Here is a 20,932-nt window from a genome sequence, read left to right as displayed (position 1 = left end):
TTGTTCTTAATCTAAGAAATTAATCGTGATATTAACGTGAAAGCTATTGGAACGCGTATTATTTTTTATTTAACACGTTACCGGCCGAGTGTTCCCGTTTTATTGAAATATACGTTACCGACCGAGGAGAAAGATGCAATTCGATTACATCGATCGATCGATAAACCAATGTTCCCATCGATTTGTCCTCGTTTCGTGGGCAATGGAGAGCGTAAGCTCGTTACGATAGCGATCGGTTTCGAAATCGTCACGGTGAAATTGTCTGCCACGTTCGTGGACGACATATGGCATGGAGGATCGAGATTTATACTCGCATCAAACGATTCCGACTAAGTCCACGAGACTCGTTCTATAGATCAATATTTCCTATTTTATCTTAGGAAGTAAGCCTCTGGAATTGGAGTGCAAATGTTTTTCCACAGGATTCTGTCGTCAATTACCATTTCCTTTTATCTATTCCGCAAAGTATTTGCATAAACGAATATAAACGAACGAAATTAAATAGACACTGAACATTTCGAAACCTTTTTAATCAGCTCCTCTGATAAGCTTACCGTTAGAATGAAATTGATACAAGTTTCTATTTACGTCAAACTGTTCTTGTATAGAAAGCAATATTTATTTATAGAAACACGTATTATCTGTCAGATGTAGAACGCGATTAGTAAGTGTTTTGGTTATTTTTCCGCTATCGATATAGTTTTATTCGAGCCAGACTTTTCGTTTACGTGATTATTGTCACGTACAAGGTTTTGCATACATATATGTATACTTTTGACTGTCTGTCCGAATAACTGACGCACACAGAATTCGGGGATAAACTTTCTGTCCAGTCATCGTTTACAAAAATCATTATTTGCAATTCGTGGGAATGAAATTTGCATCGAGAAATTTTTTAAATCTTTTTTACTTTAGTTTGTGTTCTCTAAAGAAAAACATTAATGTTTTCCTTCTTTTTTCTGTTAAGTTCATTTGTAGGTTGTTCTATAATAAAAATTGAGCTTTTAATTATTAGTGGCATTGCTATTTTTGCGAGGTCAATGGACTTACATTGATTTATTTATGCTATTTTCCTGTAACTAGCTTGCAAAATCCTTATTTATCTCAATTTTAAGATTAATGGACTTACACTAATTGGTTCCTGAAATTATACTTTTCAGTGGACACCTCAAATAAGTTACATTTCTTTAATTTGCTTTGTCTAATGAAAAACATTAATATTTTTCTCTCCTCTTTCAGTCAAGTTCATTTGTATTATAGTTTGCCATATCTAATAGCGACAAGCGGCAATTTGTAGCATCTCTAAGAAAATCTCGTGTACCATTTAGTGTCTTGTAAAGAAAGATCCTCCAATAAAATCTAGACCCAATCTAGGAGGAAAGGAGCCCATAATTACCTGTGCGACCACTATACTAGCCATGGCCGTGAGATCCGCCAGCGTCGTCAAATAATTGAAGTACCTAGCGGACTCGTCCACGTTTCCAGTCCCGTACTCAGCGTCCATCTGTTGAACCATGGCTCGAACGGTTCGACAAAGTCTCGCTCGGAAACAACCGCGTGGACGTGTCTCCGGAGATCGAAGAAAATTAGCTCACTTTCACCAGTGTTCCGCAGAACCTGTCTTCCAATGTCCGCAAAGAACTTGCAAACCGCACTTTCTACGTTCGGGAAGCTTCTCTCGGTTTTTCCCTTTCGCGCGAAAACAAACGACTTCCCAACAGTGGACGTTGGCCGGAAACGAGTGTTTCGATCGTTCGAAATAATAAATAACAGGATACACGAAGGTACGATAAAAGATTCACTGATATTTTTGGTACACTGGACTCGCAACGAGATGCACCGTGCCTCTGAGGACGCCTGCTGGTCGCGTGGACGTCACTCGACTGCAAAACGTGATCTACGTGACGGGATCACGTCTGCCTGGTTTTTATCGCGGCCGGGGCTCTCCGTCTCTCTCGCGCCAATTAGACGACGGTATACTTGGCGCGAATCGCGTACAGGTGGAGGGGGTGGTACACGTTACTACGCGCGAATCGCTCGTAGAAGTGGGATTTCGAGAAGCGGCGGGAACCGATGCAATTGGATCGAACCTCGTGCTAACAGATAATGCTTTTAGGAATAGGTGACTCGAATAATTACCGAGTTCCGAATGATTCAGAACCGGTCACGTGTCGAGATACAGTGAGAGTAAAAAGTATTCGTAACATACTCCAAAGTCTGTAGAACAATAATATCAAATAAACCAAAGGAATATTTATATTGCTTAATCAAACAAATAAAATAAATTTTAATCTATATTGTTTACATTTCTGGGATTATCGAGCAATTTAAAACGGACTCAAAAAATGATTTAATTAACGAACGGAATAATATTATTAATAAAATCGAATCTAATTTAGTTAATTTGTCACAGGGAAACCCTACTAAATACTAATTATGGATATTATTATTAAGCATTATTATTGAGCACTTACAAAAAATGATTTAATTAACGAACGGAATAATATTATTAATAAAATCGAATCTAATTTAGTTAATTTGTCAGAGGGAAACCCTACTAAATACTAATTATAGATATTATTATTAAGCATTATTATTGAGCATTTTAGTCGTAATTAGCCACTGTACGAATACTTTTTACATCCACTGTAGGTGATTCTCAGATTTGAAGTGCTTCCAAATCTTTTAGACTATCATTAGAATCTTGAAACTCTTGAGAGTTGAGAATATCTTGAGTTTTCGAGATCTTCAGAGATTTGGGAGTATTATGCAATGTTAAGTTAAATTAAAAAATAAATTTGTCGAAGTAACGTATCATTCATCTCAATATAAACTTTTACTTTGATTTAATATAAAATCATATAGTGTAATATGTATTTTGAAATTTATAAAGATCTACAAAAGTTTTTAGGGATCAATATAGTAGAATTAAATACGTAAAATAGAAATGAGGTTTGTGAACAAATAAAAATGCAAATTTTCCATTATTATGTTTAAAATTATTTGGCCCAAATTGAAACTTATAAGGAAACGAAAAGAAATAAAAAATAAAAATCATCGAGTCATATTCTTATTCCTATTGTTCCATAATTTTCCTCCGCCATGATGGAAACTATCTAATATTAGTGATAGCAAGAAGAGTGGTTAATAATAGGCAAGAACAGACATTTCTTGGGAATATTTCTGGATATTGTTCTTAGCCAGATTTCTCACTGTCCGAATGTATACGAATTTAAAGGGAATTTCGATGAGACTTGTATTCATGTTCATCCTTGATGGCTGTTCGATTTTCCAGAAAGAACGATACTCGGAACGCTATTTCTTTGTTGAAAATTCGTCTGATCAAATAACTTTTTGGGAATTTTACGAGCAATAAAATGTCTCTTTCCGTTTCTCCACTTTCGATCAACAATTTTCACGTTTTCCATTATTTTCACTTGATAATTATTGCTGTAATTTAAATGCTTACGTGTCGATTCGACGATTGCCTATTCGGTACGAATAAATAAATTAATGAGATCACTGGATATTCCAAGTAGTCACTCTGATATCGTTTCTTAGTCTTCCATGAATTTAATTTATGTTTTTTGATACGAATAAATAAATTAATGAGATCACTGGTGTCTAACTTTTTATGTGCTGGATATTCCAAGTAGTCACTCTGATTTCTCGATCTTTCATGAATTAAAATGAAATTCTGTTAATTGAAATTAGTTGGACCGGAAGCACAGTACTCTGGAATGTCTTTGAACTTCCATGCCAGTGTATACTTTACGTCAAATGCTAAATAAACAATTGCCTCTTGACTCATCCGAGTAAAACTAAATTTGCGTTTGAATTTGACCGAACTTGAATAAAATCCACGAACGAGTTTCTACATTTCTTGCCCCTAATACTATCACGGGCAACCACGTCTACCTAACTTGTTGAGAGAAATCAAAATGACTCACTGATTCCTAAAGTGAGTCAACAAAAAGTTTCGGCGAACGCGATCGCTGTCTCCTATTTTGAAGCTCGAGAACTCCCGAGCCAAAAACGCGACGCCTCTCCGCCTTTGTCCCGCTTAGGAAGTGTCGAGCGAGTGAACGAGTTATCATTATGCAGAAAATATCGAACGAGGAATTATGTAATTGGAAATGCTCGCAAATGGTATTGAAAGAATCGTGACGTGCTCAAACTTTAAATAGCAACGTATGCATTTTGCATATACAAGGTGTTCGGTCACATCTGGGAAAAATTTCAATGGGAGATTCTGGAGGCCAAGATAAGACGAAAATCAAGAATACTAATTTGTTGATGGAGGCTTCGTTAAAAAATTATTAACAAAATTAAATTAAAAAATTTTTAATCGCTCTGGAAAAATTATATTCGGTTGCAGGGGTCAGTTAGGATCAGTTTTGGTGAATAGACATACCCCCGAAATCCTACGCGTTTTCGAGAAAAAAATTCATTACTGAAAATATAATGTCTGATCATAACTGTCTATTACCCTGAAAATTAAAAAATTTCAAATCGTTTTAAAAAAATTATTTTTGGTTGCAGGGATCAATTACAACCATTTTTGGTCAATAGACATACCCCCGAAATCCTATCCACTTTTGAGAAAAAAATTCGAGAAGGTGTGAAATTTTTCGACAAAATTAAAAAATTTCAAATCGATTTAAAAAACTTGTTTTTGGTTGCAGGGGTCAATTACAATAATTTTTGGTGAATACACATACCCTCGAAATCCTTCTCAGTTTCGAGAAAAAAATTCGAGAAGGTGTGAAATTTTTCGACAAAATTAAAAAATTTCAAATCGATTTAAAAAAATTATTTTTAGTTGCAGGGGTCAATTACAACCATTTTTGGTCAATAGACATACCCCCGAAATCCTATCCACTTTTGAGAAAAAAATTCGAGAAGGTGTGAAATTTTTCGACAAAATTAAAAAATTTCAAATCGATTTAAAAAAATTATTTTTGGTTGCAGGGGTCAATTGCAATCATTTTTTGTCATTAGACATACCCTCGAATTCCTACGCGTTTTCGAGAAAAAAATTCCTAATTGAAAATGTAATTTATGGCCAGAAATGTTGCCCGAAAATTTCATGCGAATCTTTAAAACGTCATAACTTCTGAACGGATTGACGGATTTCAATGTTTAAAAAAGCAAACGACGCGTATTTCCATCAAGAATATGTAGAAATTGTAAAAATATTCGAAAAGTTGACCCTTGTCCCTGCAAAATGAGAAAAACCCCATAAAAATGGTCCAATCTGCAAACAGCCATAACTCTTACAATAGTGAATATATTTCAATGAAACTTTTTTCTGAAGTAGAGCTCATGAGTACCTACAAAAAAGTATTAGACAACTTTTCTGTAGGGCGTCAAACAAAATTATTAAAAATGAAAAACGAATTCTTAAGAAAAATCGACAGGGGGTAGGTGCCTCAATTTTTCGACGAAAAAGAAAATTTTCAAATCGTTCTAAAAAAATTATTTTCGATTGCAGGGATCAATTACAATAATTTTTGGTGAATACACATACCCTCGAAATCCTTCTCAGTTTCGAGAAAAAAATTCAGGAAGGTGGAGAAATTTTTTGACAAATTAAAAAATTTCAAATCGTTCTGGAAACTTGATAACTTTTTAACGAAGTCACAATTAACAAATTGATATTCTTGACATTCGTCTTATTTTGGCCTGTAGTAAAAAAAAAGTAAATATATTGTTTCGTATTAGTATTTTTCTCGAAATTTCGTTTCTTCGCTTTCTTCTTTTTTTATAGATTTAAAATAATTGTTTTTCAGTATTTTTCAGCGGGTTCAAGGTTTCGCCGCTGAACAGATTACGAGTAATAAATAATCGCACGTGATTTAATATCGAGAATGATTCGTTTCCCACATTCTTAATCTCGAGTGAGAATTAGAGTTCTCAGAGTATCTCAGAACTGATAAGTTTATTTGATGTACTGGCACACGCAAAGAGGCTGTGGCGCTTACGTAAAAGCGTGGGCAGACTAGCTTTTCGATTTCGACGATTTTGCTTGAAAACACTGTACTCGAGTCGAGGGACGATCGATAACAATTTGTTAACTAACAACAATTGTACACGAGACTGTAGTAAATTTACAATTTTTATAACAACCCCACAATCACTTGAAATTAATTCTAAACAGCACAGAATGAAAATTGTTGACAAATTGCCTATTGTGATATTTAAGTAAACTCGAGATACAATATACAAATTTCCAAATTTATTTTAAACATCGCAAATCTCTGCAATTCCTTTTATTGTTACATTTACGTAACAAATAAATGGGGATTAAGAGTTTTCTGTGTTGTTTGCGCTTCAGTATCAAAAGTATTAAATGATAAAATTTTAGATCACAGGAATAATACACGTAGAGTATATTTTGAAATTATTCCGATGTTTCAACAGCCTGTATTCGATTGGTTCAGGATATAAATTTAAATGGAGAAAATGTACATGAAATTTGCACGCACAGAAAACAACAGAAATTTAATTTTACCCTAATTAATTGAAAATTTTAAATAAATACAAGCTTTATATTTATATGAATTTTAAACAGGGTAAATTAAAAACTAAATACCGAGAATGACAATCTACGTTGTTGTAATTAGAATATGGTTTAGTTTATAGGTTTAGCTATACAATACTAACAGCCCCAAATACTCGATCTGGTGTAATATTTGTTTTACTAGGCATCCCATAGTCTCTGTTACAGTGTCATATGTGTTATAGCCTAGTATCGTGTTCAATTGAAACCTATCCAATGGTTTCCACGTGCAGAATGTTTGTTTTATTACAGTGATACAGGATCCCAACTACACCAAGCGGAAGCTATTCTATTGAAATTCTCCAGTTACTCGAAAGAGTTATATTTCAGTAATGTTTTGATAAATTCGAGCCTCAATTTAATTCAATTGTAAACACTTAACTGTGTAAAACACTTTATAAAGATAATAATTGCTTGCATAGATTTCAACAACATCCAAGCAGATACCAAATACATTTAAAAAAGAAATTACTAATTTATTCACTCCTGTTAGGATTCAGTGTTTTATTTAAGAAATTTCAACTAAATATGCGACAAAAATGTACAGAAACAACCTAAACGAAAATAATCACTGCGTACTATAAATTACAAATTAGATTAAATGTAATATAAAAATTGTTTCTCATTTTATTTAATCGCCTATTCAACTGAATTCTGAAATAAAACAAACTATGTGCTCTAGTTTCGTAGGACAATTAAAAGACGTGCATAGTTATGTAACAGAAAATTACGGGATTCAAACTCATCAGCGTTTATCGGGACAGCCAATGAAACAATTGGATCTTAATTAGGTGGAAGAAACGGTTAATTAGTTTCCAGTTTTTGCACTCGGATTACGTTGAGCCAAATTTATGCCCCGCAATTAGTGTCGCATGAAACACCGTGAAATCCAATTACCTTTTCAAGATTCTCTTTACCAGTATGCAAATTTGATAAAAACTATCGAGACCTGACAAAACTTAATTAACAGAGGTTTTGCAATTTACTTTCTAACAAATATAAAAAACATTTTCTTTTCAAATCGACTAAATTGACAATTTTCATTTCGTAAACTTCAAGAATTTCAGTTTTTGTATTTTAAAACATATTTCCAATGGAATTTTGCAATTTTAAAACGTGCTAAAATTGTTCAAATTGTAAATTCGATGAAAACTAATTAACAGAGATTTTGCAATTTACTTTCCGACAAACATAAAAAGCATTTTCCTTTCAAATCGACTAAATTGACAATTTTCATTTCGTAAACATCAAGAATTTCAGTTTTTGTATTTTCAAAAATATTTCCATTGGAATTTTGTAATTTTAACGTGCTAAAATTGTTCAAAGATAAAGCAAAAAATATCTTTGGAAATCTTGCTTCCGCCAATTCTTTTAATGTTCCCCAAACGAAGCTGGAATAATAAACATTTTCGAACGACATTCCATCAAGAATGGCCACCCACGCGGGTATATCAAAGAAGCGAGGGAATCGATAAAATAAAATGTTCTCTTTTATTCTCTTTCAAGTAGAAGATCGTAGGGGGCAAAGATAAAACGATTCTAAACGTATTTTTAAACCTTGAAGAAGAACGTGAATCGAAAATGGAAACGAGTTTCTCTGTTCTTTTTTTAGTCGTCCCACAGTGAATGGCGCCATCATCGATTTCGCTATATGCGTGCCAACGTGCACGTTTCACCTGGTGTTCATTGCGTACCCACGCGTTTGTTTACTGCCTGTTGTTTATTCAGACTGTAAACAATCTTCTCCGATAAACTACTACTCTCCAAACCACCCACGATCAACAATTGCAAGCCACTTCAAATCAAAGATTCCCAACATTTTGTTCTCAGAGATCATGATCAACAATTGCAAACCACTCCAAATCAAAGATTCTTAACATTTTGTTTCCAGAAACCATGATTAACAGTTGCAAACGACTCCAAACTAAAGATACTCAACATTTACTTTTCCCAAACTATGATTAACAATTGCAAGCTATTCCAAATCAAAGATTCTCAACATCTTGTTCTCAGAGACCATGATCAACAATTGCAAACCACTCCAAATCAAAGATTCTTAACATTTTGTTTCCAGAAACCATGATTAACAGTTGCAAACGACTCCAAACTAAAGATACTCAACATTTACTTTTCCCAAACCATCATCAACAAACGCAGAACACTGAAAACTAAAGATTCTCAACATTTACTTTCCCCAGGGTTGGTCGATCACCCTGTATAGCTAGTCCATTTAAATATTTCCTCAATTTACATCCCCACGAAAGCAGTCTTGGTAGAATATCATATCTTTAACGGACATTCATTAAAAATGGAACTTTCTCGAAAAACGAATTCCATTATTTACGATTGTCTTATTCCTAGACAAAGAATCCAGCCGATAAAATTTACTTTGATTTATAAGGTTCACGTGTGATCTATAGCTAGCCCGTCCTCCTTTAAGCTATTCCAGATCGGTCAGTGAGAACGATCGATCGTCGCGCGACACGACCCACGTGTGTCTATACTCGTTGTATGGAAAAGTTGGTACGCCTAGGTGTCCGAGTGCAAGTATACCTGCTCGTTCGGGGCGAACCAGAAGTTGCAAAAGAAACGAGAGCACGGTAATCGATCGCGTGCCTCGAAACGCCAAAAAACGCACTGCCTTGACCCGGCTACGTGACACGCTTCACTCTACGCGAGTTTCCTCCGACGCCAAGGAAAGCGTCGCGTAAAAATCGCTTCCTAGAGAAAGAAGTTCGAGGCTGGCGCGGTTCAAAATTCTATCAAGCTTTTCCAGGAATCCGCGAGGCTGCCCGCAGCGATAAATTAGGGCGCGATAAATTACATTCGTCAGGGAGCGATCGCTGGAGGCTGCTCGATTCTATCGAGGTCGATTCCCCCCATAGGGATTTTCGCGGACGTGTTGCAAAATTCGATGGAATATTTATATATTAACGCGGTCACGACCACCACGCTAACTTTTCCAGGGCACCGTACGCGCCTGGAAATTTATACGAGACGAAATAATAAATCGAGCAAAGGGCATAGTTGAATAAGAGGGTCAAACGTGCCCTTGAACCACATTCCACGTACGATGGATCCATCGATAGAGCATGAGAATCAAACGTTACCAACCATTTTGCACATACGTCGCTTTCCTTATGCTCTAGCACAGGGTTTATAGTTAATTTCCATTTGACAATTTCACAGCGTAAATATTCCTTATTAAAGTAATTCTCTGGATTTCGATTTTAAAAAATTTGTTTAATATAGAGAGTGTTCGAACACACCTGGGGGAAAATTTAATGGGAGATACTGGAGGACAAAATAAGACGAAAATCCAGAATACCAATTCGTTAATTGAGGCTTCGTTGAAAAGTTATAGAAACATTTCTGGCCACACAGTATATTTTCGGTAAAGAATTTTTTTCTCGAAAGTGCGTAGGATTTTCAGGGTATGTATATTGACCAAAAATGATTGTAATTGACCCCTGCAACTAAAAATAATTTTTTTAAAACGATTTAAAAATTTTCAATTTCGCCGAAAAATTTCACCTAATCGAATTTTTTTCTCGAAAACGCGTAGGAATTCGGGGGTATGTCTAATGACCAAAAATGATTGTAATTGACCCCTGCAACCGAAAATAATTTTTTCAGAATGATTTGAAATTTTTTAATTTTCAGTGTAATAGACAGGTATGGTCAGACATTATATTTTCAGTAATGAATTGTTTTCTCGAAATTACTTAGGATTTCGGGGGTATACGTATTGACTAAGAATGATTGTAATTGGTTCCTGCAATCAAAGATAATTTTTCCCCCAATAAAAACGAATTTTCACAAAAAAGAAATATTCACGCTGTTACCATTTTGAGATTAACCATAAATCCTCGAATAGAGCATGAGAAGATCATCGTACGTGCAAAATGGAGGTGAAAATGAACGTCTACGAGTAAAATGCTTAGAAACTACCTTGAGGGAGGCCATGTCCGACACAGATCGATGCGTCTGAATGGTTTCCAGCTGATCTAAGCACCAGTCCAGCTCCTCCATCGTTTCCACCGCCAGCTTCTGGTACGGCTCCTCTGAAAGGAGGAAGAAAATGGGGACGTTAGACGGTGTTCGTGTCAAAGGAAAGATGTAATTAATCGCTGAACGAAAAGGATCTACTGAAAAATTGAAACTCTGAGAAACTACAATGTCGTCCTCGACGATAAACGAGCATAAAAGCAGGAGATACGCAGTTAAAAGCGATACTAATTAAGTATTTGGCTCCGGGCAATGCAAGAACGAGCAGTTGTTAAGATAATCGTGTATAATAAAAACGCATGAAACAAGTTTCGAAGCTTCGATAAAAAGAAAATTACATTACAATCGAACATTTTAAGATACAATATTATAGAAAAAAAAAAACAAAAAATAATTAGGATTGTGTCTGGAAAATTGTTGGGAATATCAGTTATTCAGCTAACTTTTAAAATTTGTTTTAATGAATGATAGAGTACGATTATTCGAAAGAAGTTTGAATATTCATAATAAATGTAGGATTTTTTGAGATTAATAAATTTGTAATATTGTAATGGTAAAAAATTCCATTTTATTTTTAATTATCTCACCTCCTGGTGCCAATATTCGTGGCTGTGGCGTGCTGCTGCCCTGCGCGCCGCTACTCCTTCGCGATCTGAAAATTTAAAAAATATATTCATAACACAAATATTGTTTAATAAACATTATTATTCAGCATTTGAGTCGTAATTAGTCATTTCACGAATATTCTTTACACTCACTGTATACAGAGTGTTCAATCACTCGTGAGAACAATTTTAATGGAAGATTCTAGGGGTCAAAATAAGTCGAACATCAAGAATAGTAAGTTGATTGAAGCTTCTTTAAAAAGTTAGTCTGCACACTTTAACTTTAAACGTTAATAACTTTTTAACGAAACCTCCATCAACAAATTGGTATCCTTCATTTTCGTGTTATTTTGGCCTCTAGAATCTCCCATTAAACACTCTGTAGAATATTGGAAGAATCTCAGCTAGTTGGATAAACAAAATCGTCTTTACTTACTTGTTTGGTGGCACATTTGTGAGCGACACGAAGTTGTTCCTGACCGAGCGCAGAGATGCAAGCACCTGCGCGAATGGCGTGACGATGAGCTCCTCGCCATGGCTGCAAAACAAAATAAACGAAGGTCAGTACAGAGAACTATAAAAATTAAGGATTAACAGGAGATACAAGGAGTCAGCGAGCGTTCATGGTACGAGGCACGCGATGTCTATTGCACGTTTGCAAAACTGCACTAGAGGCATGCAAGCGTGGCATTTCGAAGTTGCAAACTGTACCCCTTTTCCATTTTCACCGATAATCATCCCTTACATTAATTACAAAGTACTTTCTACGCTTTCAATTCCTTAACGAAGCTCGAATATTACACAATACTTGTGAAAAGTTCAAATAAGAGCAACCACGGTAGTTCCCTAGATTGTTCGAGTCAGGGGTTCTCAACCATTTCAAAACTAATTTTTATCCCAAAGAAGAATAACAGATGTTTTCAAAAATTACAGTAAGGTGGACCTTGAATTAGAATAAAAAATTTTGCACGCATAATTTTATCGCACAGTATCGCAATTGTTGGGAGCGTCTCGACAAACACGATTGGACAAAATATATTTACCAAGTATAACTAAGGTCCACCCTATTGAACAGACGTTGAACCTCGATTATGGCAGGGAAACAGAGCTGAAAATCCCTGCAATAATCAAAGCGTCCGATCTAATAAAAAGGGAACCCCACTGACGCGGTATATCTTCATTATCTCCACAGTCGCTATAGTAACGCCTCTCATACTGTCCTCTGCTCGGGACAAGGCGTGGACAGGACGAAGGGGTAAAATACAAAACTCGATTCGTCAGTCGACGATCCCCTTCGAAGCTTGTTAGAGACGAGCTGTTCGAAGAAGTGATCACTTATGTACAGAATGACGGAACGAAATAATCTAGAGGGTTGGAGGAGGTCATATTGTACTACTAGCTATTGTACATTCTTCCATACAACTTCACTCGTTGCTAAGTTACCATCTTTTCCATTTGCAAACGCGTTGCAACGAGGTTCTACTATACCGTGAACACAATGACACCTACAAACGTTTTATCTCGAGTTTAATCTTCGAAGCAGAGATTTTTTCAAATATTACACGTCGAGTATTACAAAAAGGGTTATTTTTATATAATATTTATCGTCGTTAAATGTTTCTTTAATTATCGCGAAGAAGCGAGCCTCTGGTCGAGCCAGACGCGAACAAACAATCTAATTTATCGACTAGTTTGTGCCAATTCTATTTATGCGATTCACGTGCAGCAATGTAAATTACTATAACTAGTAAATGCTTTCGTAGCAACGAGTCTGTCGATAAATCTACCGTTATATAATTCTCTAATGTTAGGCTCGCAGTGATAAGAATAAATTCGATTCGAAGGGGCTGGAAAGTTCACCTGCATTTTTCAACAGGACACTGCAGTGGTATTTCGCAACGAACTCGAAATGGACAAGACGCGCGATTGCGTTCATCGAAACAGAAGCACGAACTCCCCACTAAAACCATGACATACTCTATCTGGACAACGGAAATCCAATATCAGTAAATAATACAAATAAATCATTCAGTCATGGATACTATTGCCAGCTGCAATAACAAAATCAAAGGGAAACCATACTAAATACTAATTATATTAATTTTACAATCGATAATAAACGAATATATCAAAACATTTTTCCTTCAAATCAATTTCTTTAGAAGTTACGAGCATTTGTGCCACAACAAACATGCTGTAACAATACTTATGACCAGCATTGTATATTTACGAATGTACTGTTAAATTTGGAGAGATAAATGTCAAGTACTGTGAATTGCAGAACATTTATACATAATATGTCAAAGAGTTTTTCCTTTAAATCAATCTGTTTAGAAGTTACATGCATTTGTGCCACAACAAACATGCTGTACCAATAATTGCCCAGCACTGTATATTTAAGAATGTACTGTTAAATTTTGAGAGATAAATGTCAAGTACTGTGAATTGCAGAGCATTTATACATAATATGTCAAAGAGTTTTTCCCTTAAATCAATCTGTTTAGAAGTTACGAGCATTTGTGCCACAACAAACATGCTGTGCCAATATTTATGTCCACCACTGCATAAAACATATGTATGCAGCTTGTTATTAAAGTGTAAATTCCCCCAAAATCCTGGTTTTCTCAGTTCTCTAGGTTGATCCCTGGTCGAGTTATAAAAAAAAGGTGAAACAGACAATTTCAACAGAATTTCCCTGATTTCATTCGACGCTGGCAGACAAAAGACGCGAGTAACTTTGTTCGTGGAGTCGTTGGAATATCAATTCCACTCGAGAACTAAGATACTTGCCGCCAAAATTGCTTCCACAAAAGACTAGGACATCATCTCTATCGCGGAGGAAAATCCCGGAAAGTTCCTTCTATCCGGAGGATTAGTCAAAGAACTTGGAAAGCCCAGGGAAAAGTAGGTTACATTAAACGACACTGAGCGGCTATAAAGCGTGTCTTCGTAGCTAAGAAGACATATCTACGTTCCTCCATAAAGCCCTGGACAAGAGACTCGCGTCACGTATGGACGTACACCTATATACGCAGTGTCCACGAAGTCTGCTACCAGGAGCAAGTTTTTGGCGCGCTCAGCGTGAGCTTTTGTTGCATAAAACAGGTTAGTGACAGGTCAACGCGATGGTTCTTCCCCTCGATCAATAACACGGACCGAACTTTCAAACATTTGCAACGATGTGACTCCGAAAAGACGAGACCAGAATGGAAAGGAAGCAGGAAACTGCAGAGATGAAAGGGGAAAAACCGTTTTTACGGAGTCTCAACTGGGGCACAATTTAAAAGACCAATTCGAGGGAAATGTACAAGGAGCTTCTGCGAAATGTCCTCCTGACTTTTTTCAACTTTTCATTTTGCGAATCGAAAGTATTTCGAACACTGTGCTAGAAGTTCTGTAATTATCCAATTGCACGTTAAATAACAACGTTCTCGTAAATACTTACGATTTGATAATTACGTTTATCGAACAGTAAGTTGTTGCGTAACGTTTATTTAATTCATTATCTCGACATTTGCGTTACAAATATCGGTTACGAAAAACAAAATACCGATAAATAATATTAATTTCGAGTTGGTACGAAAGCACGATGAAATAAATAAATAAAATTGCAGTTTTTAACTGAATTTGGATTTAGTTTCCGACAAGGGCAGAAATAGATTCGCCGAAAATCTGTAAATGAGTTTCTGGCCTTTCTCCAAGCATACGGATTTATTTTCCCTGACAGTCATTTACTTCATTCATTATGCAGATGCATCAAACCGATAAACATGCGGGTAATAAATGTTCAAGCCATTCATGAATGGGTCCCTTGAACGTCAGCCAGCAATTTTCGTCGTTTCGCAGCGTATTGCGAAATATTTTGCAACCAGCCCTGAAAAGCTGTATCTTTGAATTTAAAAATAATTTTTTCAGAACGATTTGAAATTGTTTAATTTCACCGACAATTGTCCACTTATTTTTGTCGCTCATCAATTTTCATTAAATATCCTCATTTCAACACAAATGTAAATATACCATAAAGATACATAATATATAAAATTTAATTACACGTTTAATTCCTAAATTTCCCCTACTTGTCCACTTATCTTTGCCCCCAACTGTATACTACCAGCAACTTTATTTCTGATCATTTCTATTAAAACCTCACGATGCCAACATAAATTCCATCGCGAGTGTACTTGGAATGAAAGAAACCCTCGTCAAATCCCGATTGACCAAAGTCTCGGAAGTCTCGGGCGTAAGCAATAATTACTAAACAGCTTAGCGACTGATTGTCGACCTGGATTCGACACCCCCAACTCCTCCAACGATCATCATCCACTTACAAGTCTCTCTTTGGCGGCGATTCGAAGCACTGCTCCCAGAAGAGAGTCTTCCTGGACGATCGTACCCGTAGAGCGGAAGCCGACTGAGTCCGTGGCAGCCCTCCGGAATTTCCTGCACCGCCTCCAGCGCCCAAAGATGGCGAACTCATGCCACCGCCGCATCTCTTCAGGCCGCCGGTGGACTCCGAGAAGTCCATTAGCCCTCCGCTGGAGCCTGACATCGTTAGGCTGCCCTGCTCCTCACTATCCAGGACATTTCACCCCGATCTCACCCTGGTCTTCCGTCTTCCAGCACATTTCTCGCGAACGAACCGCTCCTCGACTTGTTACCACGACGTACTCGCGGTTAAATTATGCGATCCGTGCCCTCATGAAGCTCGAAACTCAGCTTTGGGCGACACCCAACCCGCCTAATGACTTTCGTGCTCGATAGTCGCTCGATTCGACTATTTGATAATGTCGCGTAGAGGTGCATAGTTGGCTAAGGACGGAGGACACGGTCCTCGAGACACTTCCGGTTCATGGTCGACGCAGTGAGAATTACCAAGGCTTATCTAGCTGCTTTATTCCTGGTGGACGTTCGATGGTTTCCAATTACTTTTGTTCTCTTCATCGAGACCAGAGATCTTGGGATTCCATTCTGTTCCAAACGCGGTTCCAGTTTCGCTATTTAATTGCGAGGACGACACTCGACGCACTTTCGATCCCGATCGAATTCCAAACTCACTTTATAGATACTGGTAATCGTAAACGTTATTGAAAACTGCTGATAGCTGGGCACTTGCAGAGTATACTTCCACTATATTCGTCAGAAACAGTTAACTGGATGAAGTCAAAGTATCCTTCCCATTTTAATTTAATAAAATTCCAAGATTCGAATCGGTTGGAAATTTGCTTATTTTTACCAGAAAGAATTTTCAATTCACTCGTTACTTTCCATTGTAGGAAAATAAGGGACTTTTTTGTAGACTCTACTGCGAGGACAAGCCATTAGAACGATTGAATATCAAAGAGACTGCAGTTAAATTCGTTCCGTCGATTCGTTGGGCGAAAGTACGTGTGCGTGGGTGTCGCGAAGCTTCCACGAACCGTGTGTATCAGCAAGCACTCAAAGCAACAGCGTGTTCGGTCGTCGTTAATATTTCATATTGTTACTAAAATTACTGTCGTCCGTCGGACGAGCTGGATATTGCACGTTCGTTTCGTTCGCGCTGGAACGAGGTAATTTAGGTCCCTTTGGCAACTCTAACGAGAGGAACTTTGTCCCCCCATAGCACCACGAAGCTGTTGAACTTTCCGATTGCGTCCTATTTCTTGCAAACCGAACGACAACATCGATCAAATTAAACCAAGCAATAGATGACTAAATAGTAAAGGGTGGACCTTAGTTGTACTTGGTAAAACTATTTTGTGCAGTTTTTTCTTTGGAACGACCCCTAAAATTGAGAAACTGCATGAACCAACAATTATTTTCTATACAGGGTGTTCGACCACACCTGGGGAAAATTTCAATGAGAGATTTTAGAGGCCAAAATAAGACGAAAATCAAGAATATCAATTTCTTCACTGAGTTATTGAAATATTAAATTAACAAATTTCAAATCGTTCTAAAAAAAATATTTTTGATTGCGGGGCTCAATTATAATCACTTTTGGTCATTAGACACACCCCCGAATTCCTACGCGTTTTCGAGAAAAAAATTCGAGGTGTGAAATTTTTCGACAAAATTAAAAAATTTTCAAATCGTTCTAAAAAAATTATTTTCATTTACTGAGGTCAATTACAATCATTTTTGGTCATTAGACATACCCCCGAAATCCTACCCACTTTCTAGAAAAAAATTAATTACGTGCGGAACTTTAAACGTTAATAACTTTTTAACGAAGCCTCCATCAACAAATTACTATTCTTGATTTTCGACTTATTTTGGCCTCTAGAATCTCCCACTAAAATTTTTCCCAAGGTGGCCGAACACCCTGTATACCGAGTGATTGAAAATTCTTCGAACAGTTATTTTCTAAATGAAAACTTCTGTAAAATTCTAAAAAATATTCCATTTTTCAGATTTGAGGAAGTGGAAATAAATTTGAAACTTTCTGATTAATTTCAGAAGGAATATGGGTTATTCCCACGTGTTTTGGTAGACTCTGCGCAATCGATCGCCGACGAAATTGCACGACGAATTGCAACGAGAGTCGACGAAATCGCAAAACGGGAAACGCTGACCGTTGGTAATTGCAATTTCCGTCCGGTCGCGTTAATTCTAGCGTCGTTATTCCAGCAACGACGCGGTTGCGACAATCGAGATGAGAATCTCGATCCTAGAACCGATTACACGAGGAATTTTCATAATTCTTCTGCTGCTTCGAGGCTGAATACCGCCTCGTTACGATAAGAACCAACGGGGACGACCAATTACCCATTCAAGCATGGCAAAATACCCCATACCATTATTATTATACGGGAAAAATATTTTTGATAATAGAATATACAATATAGAAGCCGAAAATTGGGGTACGAATTAACTAGGAACATGACTGGGGGGATGGCAAATAAATTTGGTGGAAATAAAATAAATTTAGAATCTTATTTTGAGAAATAAATTAAAAATGCAAAATAGACGATAAATTAATTTCCATGTAAAATCTAGGTAACAGACAATCGAAGGTTTCATAAACTTTCTAACCTCATCACCCCTCGATGAACCCTATTCAACGAAATATCTTTCCCTCAAAGAGAAACTCGAGAATCAATTTCGATCACGGAGAAGAAGAAATCTAGTAAGTCGTGGAGTGCAATTATTCGTGATTGGTTGGGAAAGTCCACGTCGATTTTCAATGCACGACTCACTCTTTGCTCGCTTAATTGCTCGATCCTTTTCAAGCAAACGAAATTACACGAACGTATTCCGGAGCTTTCGATTCAGAGTTTGCTACGAGCTAATCTCGAGGCGCGATTCGGTGGTTAAACGAACCGAACCGAGTCCGAGTTTTCCATCTTTTTCTCGCGACTGGCGTTTCGGTGCCTCGTCGCGCGATAATAATCGAGTTCCTCTGTGGACAGAGAGATTGAAAGGACTTCCGGCGAAGAAAGGCGATCGGGCGTTCCGGGAAAATTCTTTGTGAAATTTTATAAGTTTGAAATTATGACAGACAAGCTTTAACCTTTTCACGGATGAATTAACCCTTTGCAAACAGTTTATAAAAAGATTTTTAACAAATGCTTCCCTTGCGATAGGTTATGAAATAAAAACTAGAATTATGCTTTCGCATTAATTTCAGTCTTTTTCTATTTTTATTTCTTTATTGTTTTATTCTTTGTTTTGGTTCTTGTCTAATCTAATTGGGATCAAGTTTCTTTTTTAGAAAGGGTCTCTTTTAAAGGGTTCATCGAACAGAAGGAATAAATAAGGAACTTATTGTTAGAAATAAAGCGCCACCTGGAGTTCTTCCGAGTTACTTCTAAGTTGTATCTTTTGTCTGTAATAAAGCCTCGTGCTAATTAAACTGAGAGGAAGTTTTGCTCATTTGAATCCCAAAATTCGAACACTTATTACTAATTTTAAGGAACAAATAAAGATGTTATTTGGGATAATTTTTAGAAAGAAATTTAATTTACTAATGAGTTAAAACTTTTTATTAGTAAAACTTATAGGAACTTGTAGTGATTTTTTAAGTATCTCGAATTATATTTATGGACGAAAAAAGCCTGATACGTGTATCAAATTATATACTTTGGAAAGGTTGCCAAAACGAATATTTAAAATCGAAGTCTAGAAAGTTAATTTACTAATTAAAACTTTTTATCCGTCGAATTTGTAGAAACGGGCTTCCAAACGATTTAAACTAATTTTTATAAATATTCAGAGCTCGAATTATATTTATATATCACTCAATACAAAGGGGGAAACGCCTGATACGTATATAAAATTCCATAAATATTCAGTGTTTTCCAGATCACGTTCGATGCATATTTATGAAACTTGTTTGGTCTCCGGGAAAATACTACAAATTCTACCGTTCGTTCGAATTCAGTTCACGTTATTGCGTCTGGTTTAAAAATATATCAAAACAACGTTAGTTTGGTGTACGTACGTTGTAAATTTATTATTCGAACAGAGCAATTCCTAATCGTTGTCGACAAGGCGTAAAAATACTTTCAAGGATTCGAAGAATCATGACATCAACAAACTCGAAGCCTTTCGTCTCGAGTGTAACTCTAAACGCAATTAAGGTTACAAACACGGAAAACGTTCAGCGAAAGAAAGTGTTGAAAGAGTCGTATAATCTTTGACCTTTTGTTTCCTGCACGTACACTCTTGGCTCGTCAATATTTAAACAATGAAACGAACTTTAATTTTCCGTACACAGTCTAGAAAATGAAATTTTCATTCTACCGTCACGTTTGCACACGGAAGGTCTCGACGTCTAGGTTAGGTATTCGCAATCGTTCCGTCCTAAATCCTAATCTAACCACAATTTTCTATTAGACGTGACTCGTGAAAAAAGTTTCGAATCCAGACACACGAAGGGTCTCGATATTTAGGTTAGGTATTCACAATTGTTTCTGTCCTAACTCCTAACCTAACCACAAAGCTATTAGACGTGACTCGCGAAAAAAGTTTCGAACCTAGACGACCGATAGCGTCACCTGTCGCGTTCCTTTACTAAGCATTCCTGTAAACGTGACCTAACCTATTCTATTTCTAGCTCAATCCGCCTAAAATGCTTCTCAGCAGGCACGCGTAACCTCTAAAGACCTTCGATGCCGACAATGAACAGAAGACACTTCTCAGCGACGATTTATCAACGTTTTCTTTCACTCTTACTTTCACAGGCGAACTTCCGCGCAAACGATAATTCGAATCCTCGATCGATCGTTGGTTTTCCCTGTCACTGAACAGTTATCCACAGTCTTTAGACCGCCGACCGCGAGAACACGGGAGAAAACAAGGAGAGAGTCGGTCTCGTGGGGCTCGTATTGCGTCGCGTGATTCGTCGAACGTACAACGGATATTCGTCGCAGATCGAGAGCCTCTCTCGCCCACGCTAATGTTAGGAGGAACGCGTAATCACGGCCGGCGGTACGTCGAGTGACGCGGGGATCATCGACGAGCGATCAACGGCCCGCTGCATCGATCGCGAGATACGCGCCACGTCCGCGACAGGGGAGCAATAAAATAGACCGAGGGAACGTGATGGAGAAACACGGTCAACGTGACGCGTGTAACCATAGGTACCGTGCACCGTGCGTTGGAAAAAGGTCGACGCGCTGACGTCGTCAGAGACACCTCGTGTCCGACGCGACGTCCAACTGGCCGGGGTGTTCTGGTTTTGCAGAGATTACACTCGGCGCATAGGGCTGGGGGAGGCGGGGCACGATTTGCGCGGGAAACTTGCGCGTTGTCCAACCGACTACGCTCCTCTCGC

At 37.2% G+C, this 20,932-nt stretch overlaps 1 protein-coding gene across 16 annotated transcripts in view; it reads right to left on the bottom strand.

Moving 5' to 3' along the window:
- Positions 1 to 20,932, bottom strand: part of Dnc (phosphodiesterase dunce) — a 189,141-nt gene that overhangs the window by 10,784 nt on the left and 157,425 nt on the right. For 13 of the 16 annotated variants that reach the window (XM_076780995.1, XM_076781000.1, XM_076781001.1 and 10 more), the window contains 3 exons: positions 11,612 to 11,713; positions 11,158 to 11,222; positions 10,514 to 10,626 (listed from right to left, as the gene is read on the bottom strand). In XM_076780995.1, the coding sequence (XP_076637110.1) occupies positions 10,514 to 10,626; positions 11,158 to 11,222; positions 11,612 to 11,713 (280 nt within the window). Of the gene's footprint in view, positions 1 to 1,396; positions 1,826 to 10,513; positions 10,627 to 11,157; positions 11,223 to 11,611; positions 11,714 to 15,503; positions 16,851 to 20,331; positions 20,810 to 20,932 lie in introns of those variants that run through there. The other 3 variants (XM_076781003.1, XM_076781002.1, XM_076781004.1) reach the window with 3 other exon arrangements.

The sequence above is a fragment of the Colletes latitarsis genome, chromosome 13, assembly GCF_051014445.1.
Source record: "Colletes latitarsis isolate SP2378_abdomen chromosome 13, iyColLati1, whole genome shotgun sequence".
NCBI lineage: Eukaryota > Metazoa > Arthropoda > Insecta > Hymenoptera > Colletidae > Colletes > Colletes latitarsis.
The sequence above is the reverse complement of the archived record's forward strand: the minus strand, read 5'-3'. Positions and strand labels throughout refer to the sequence as shown.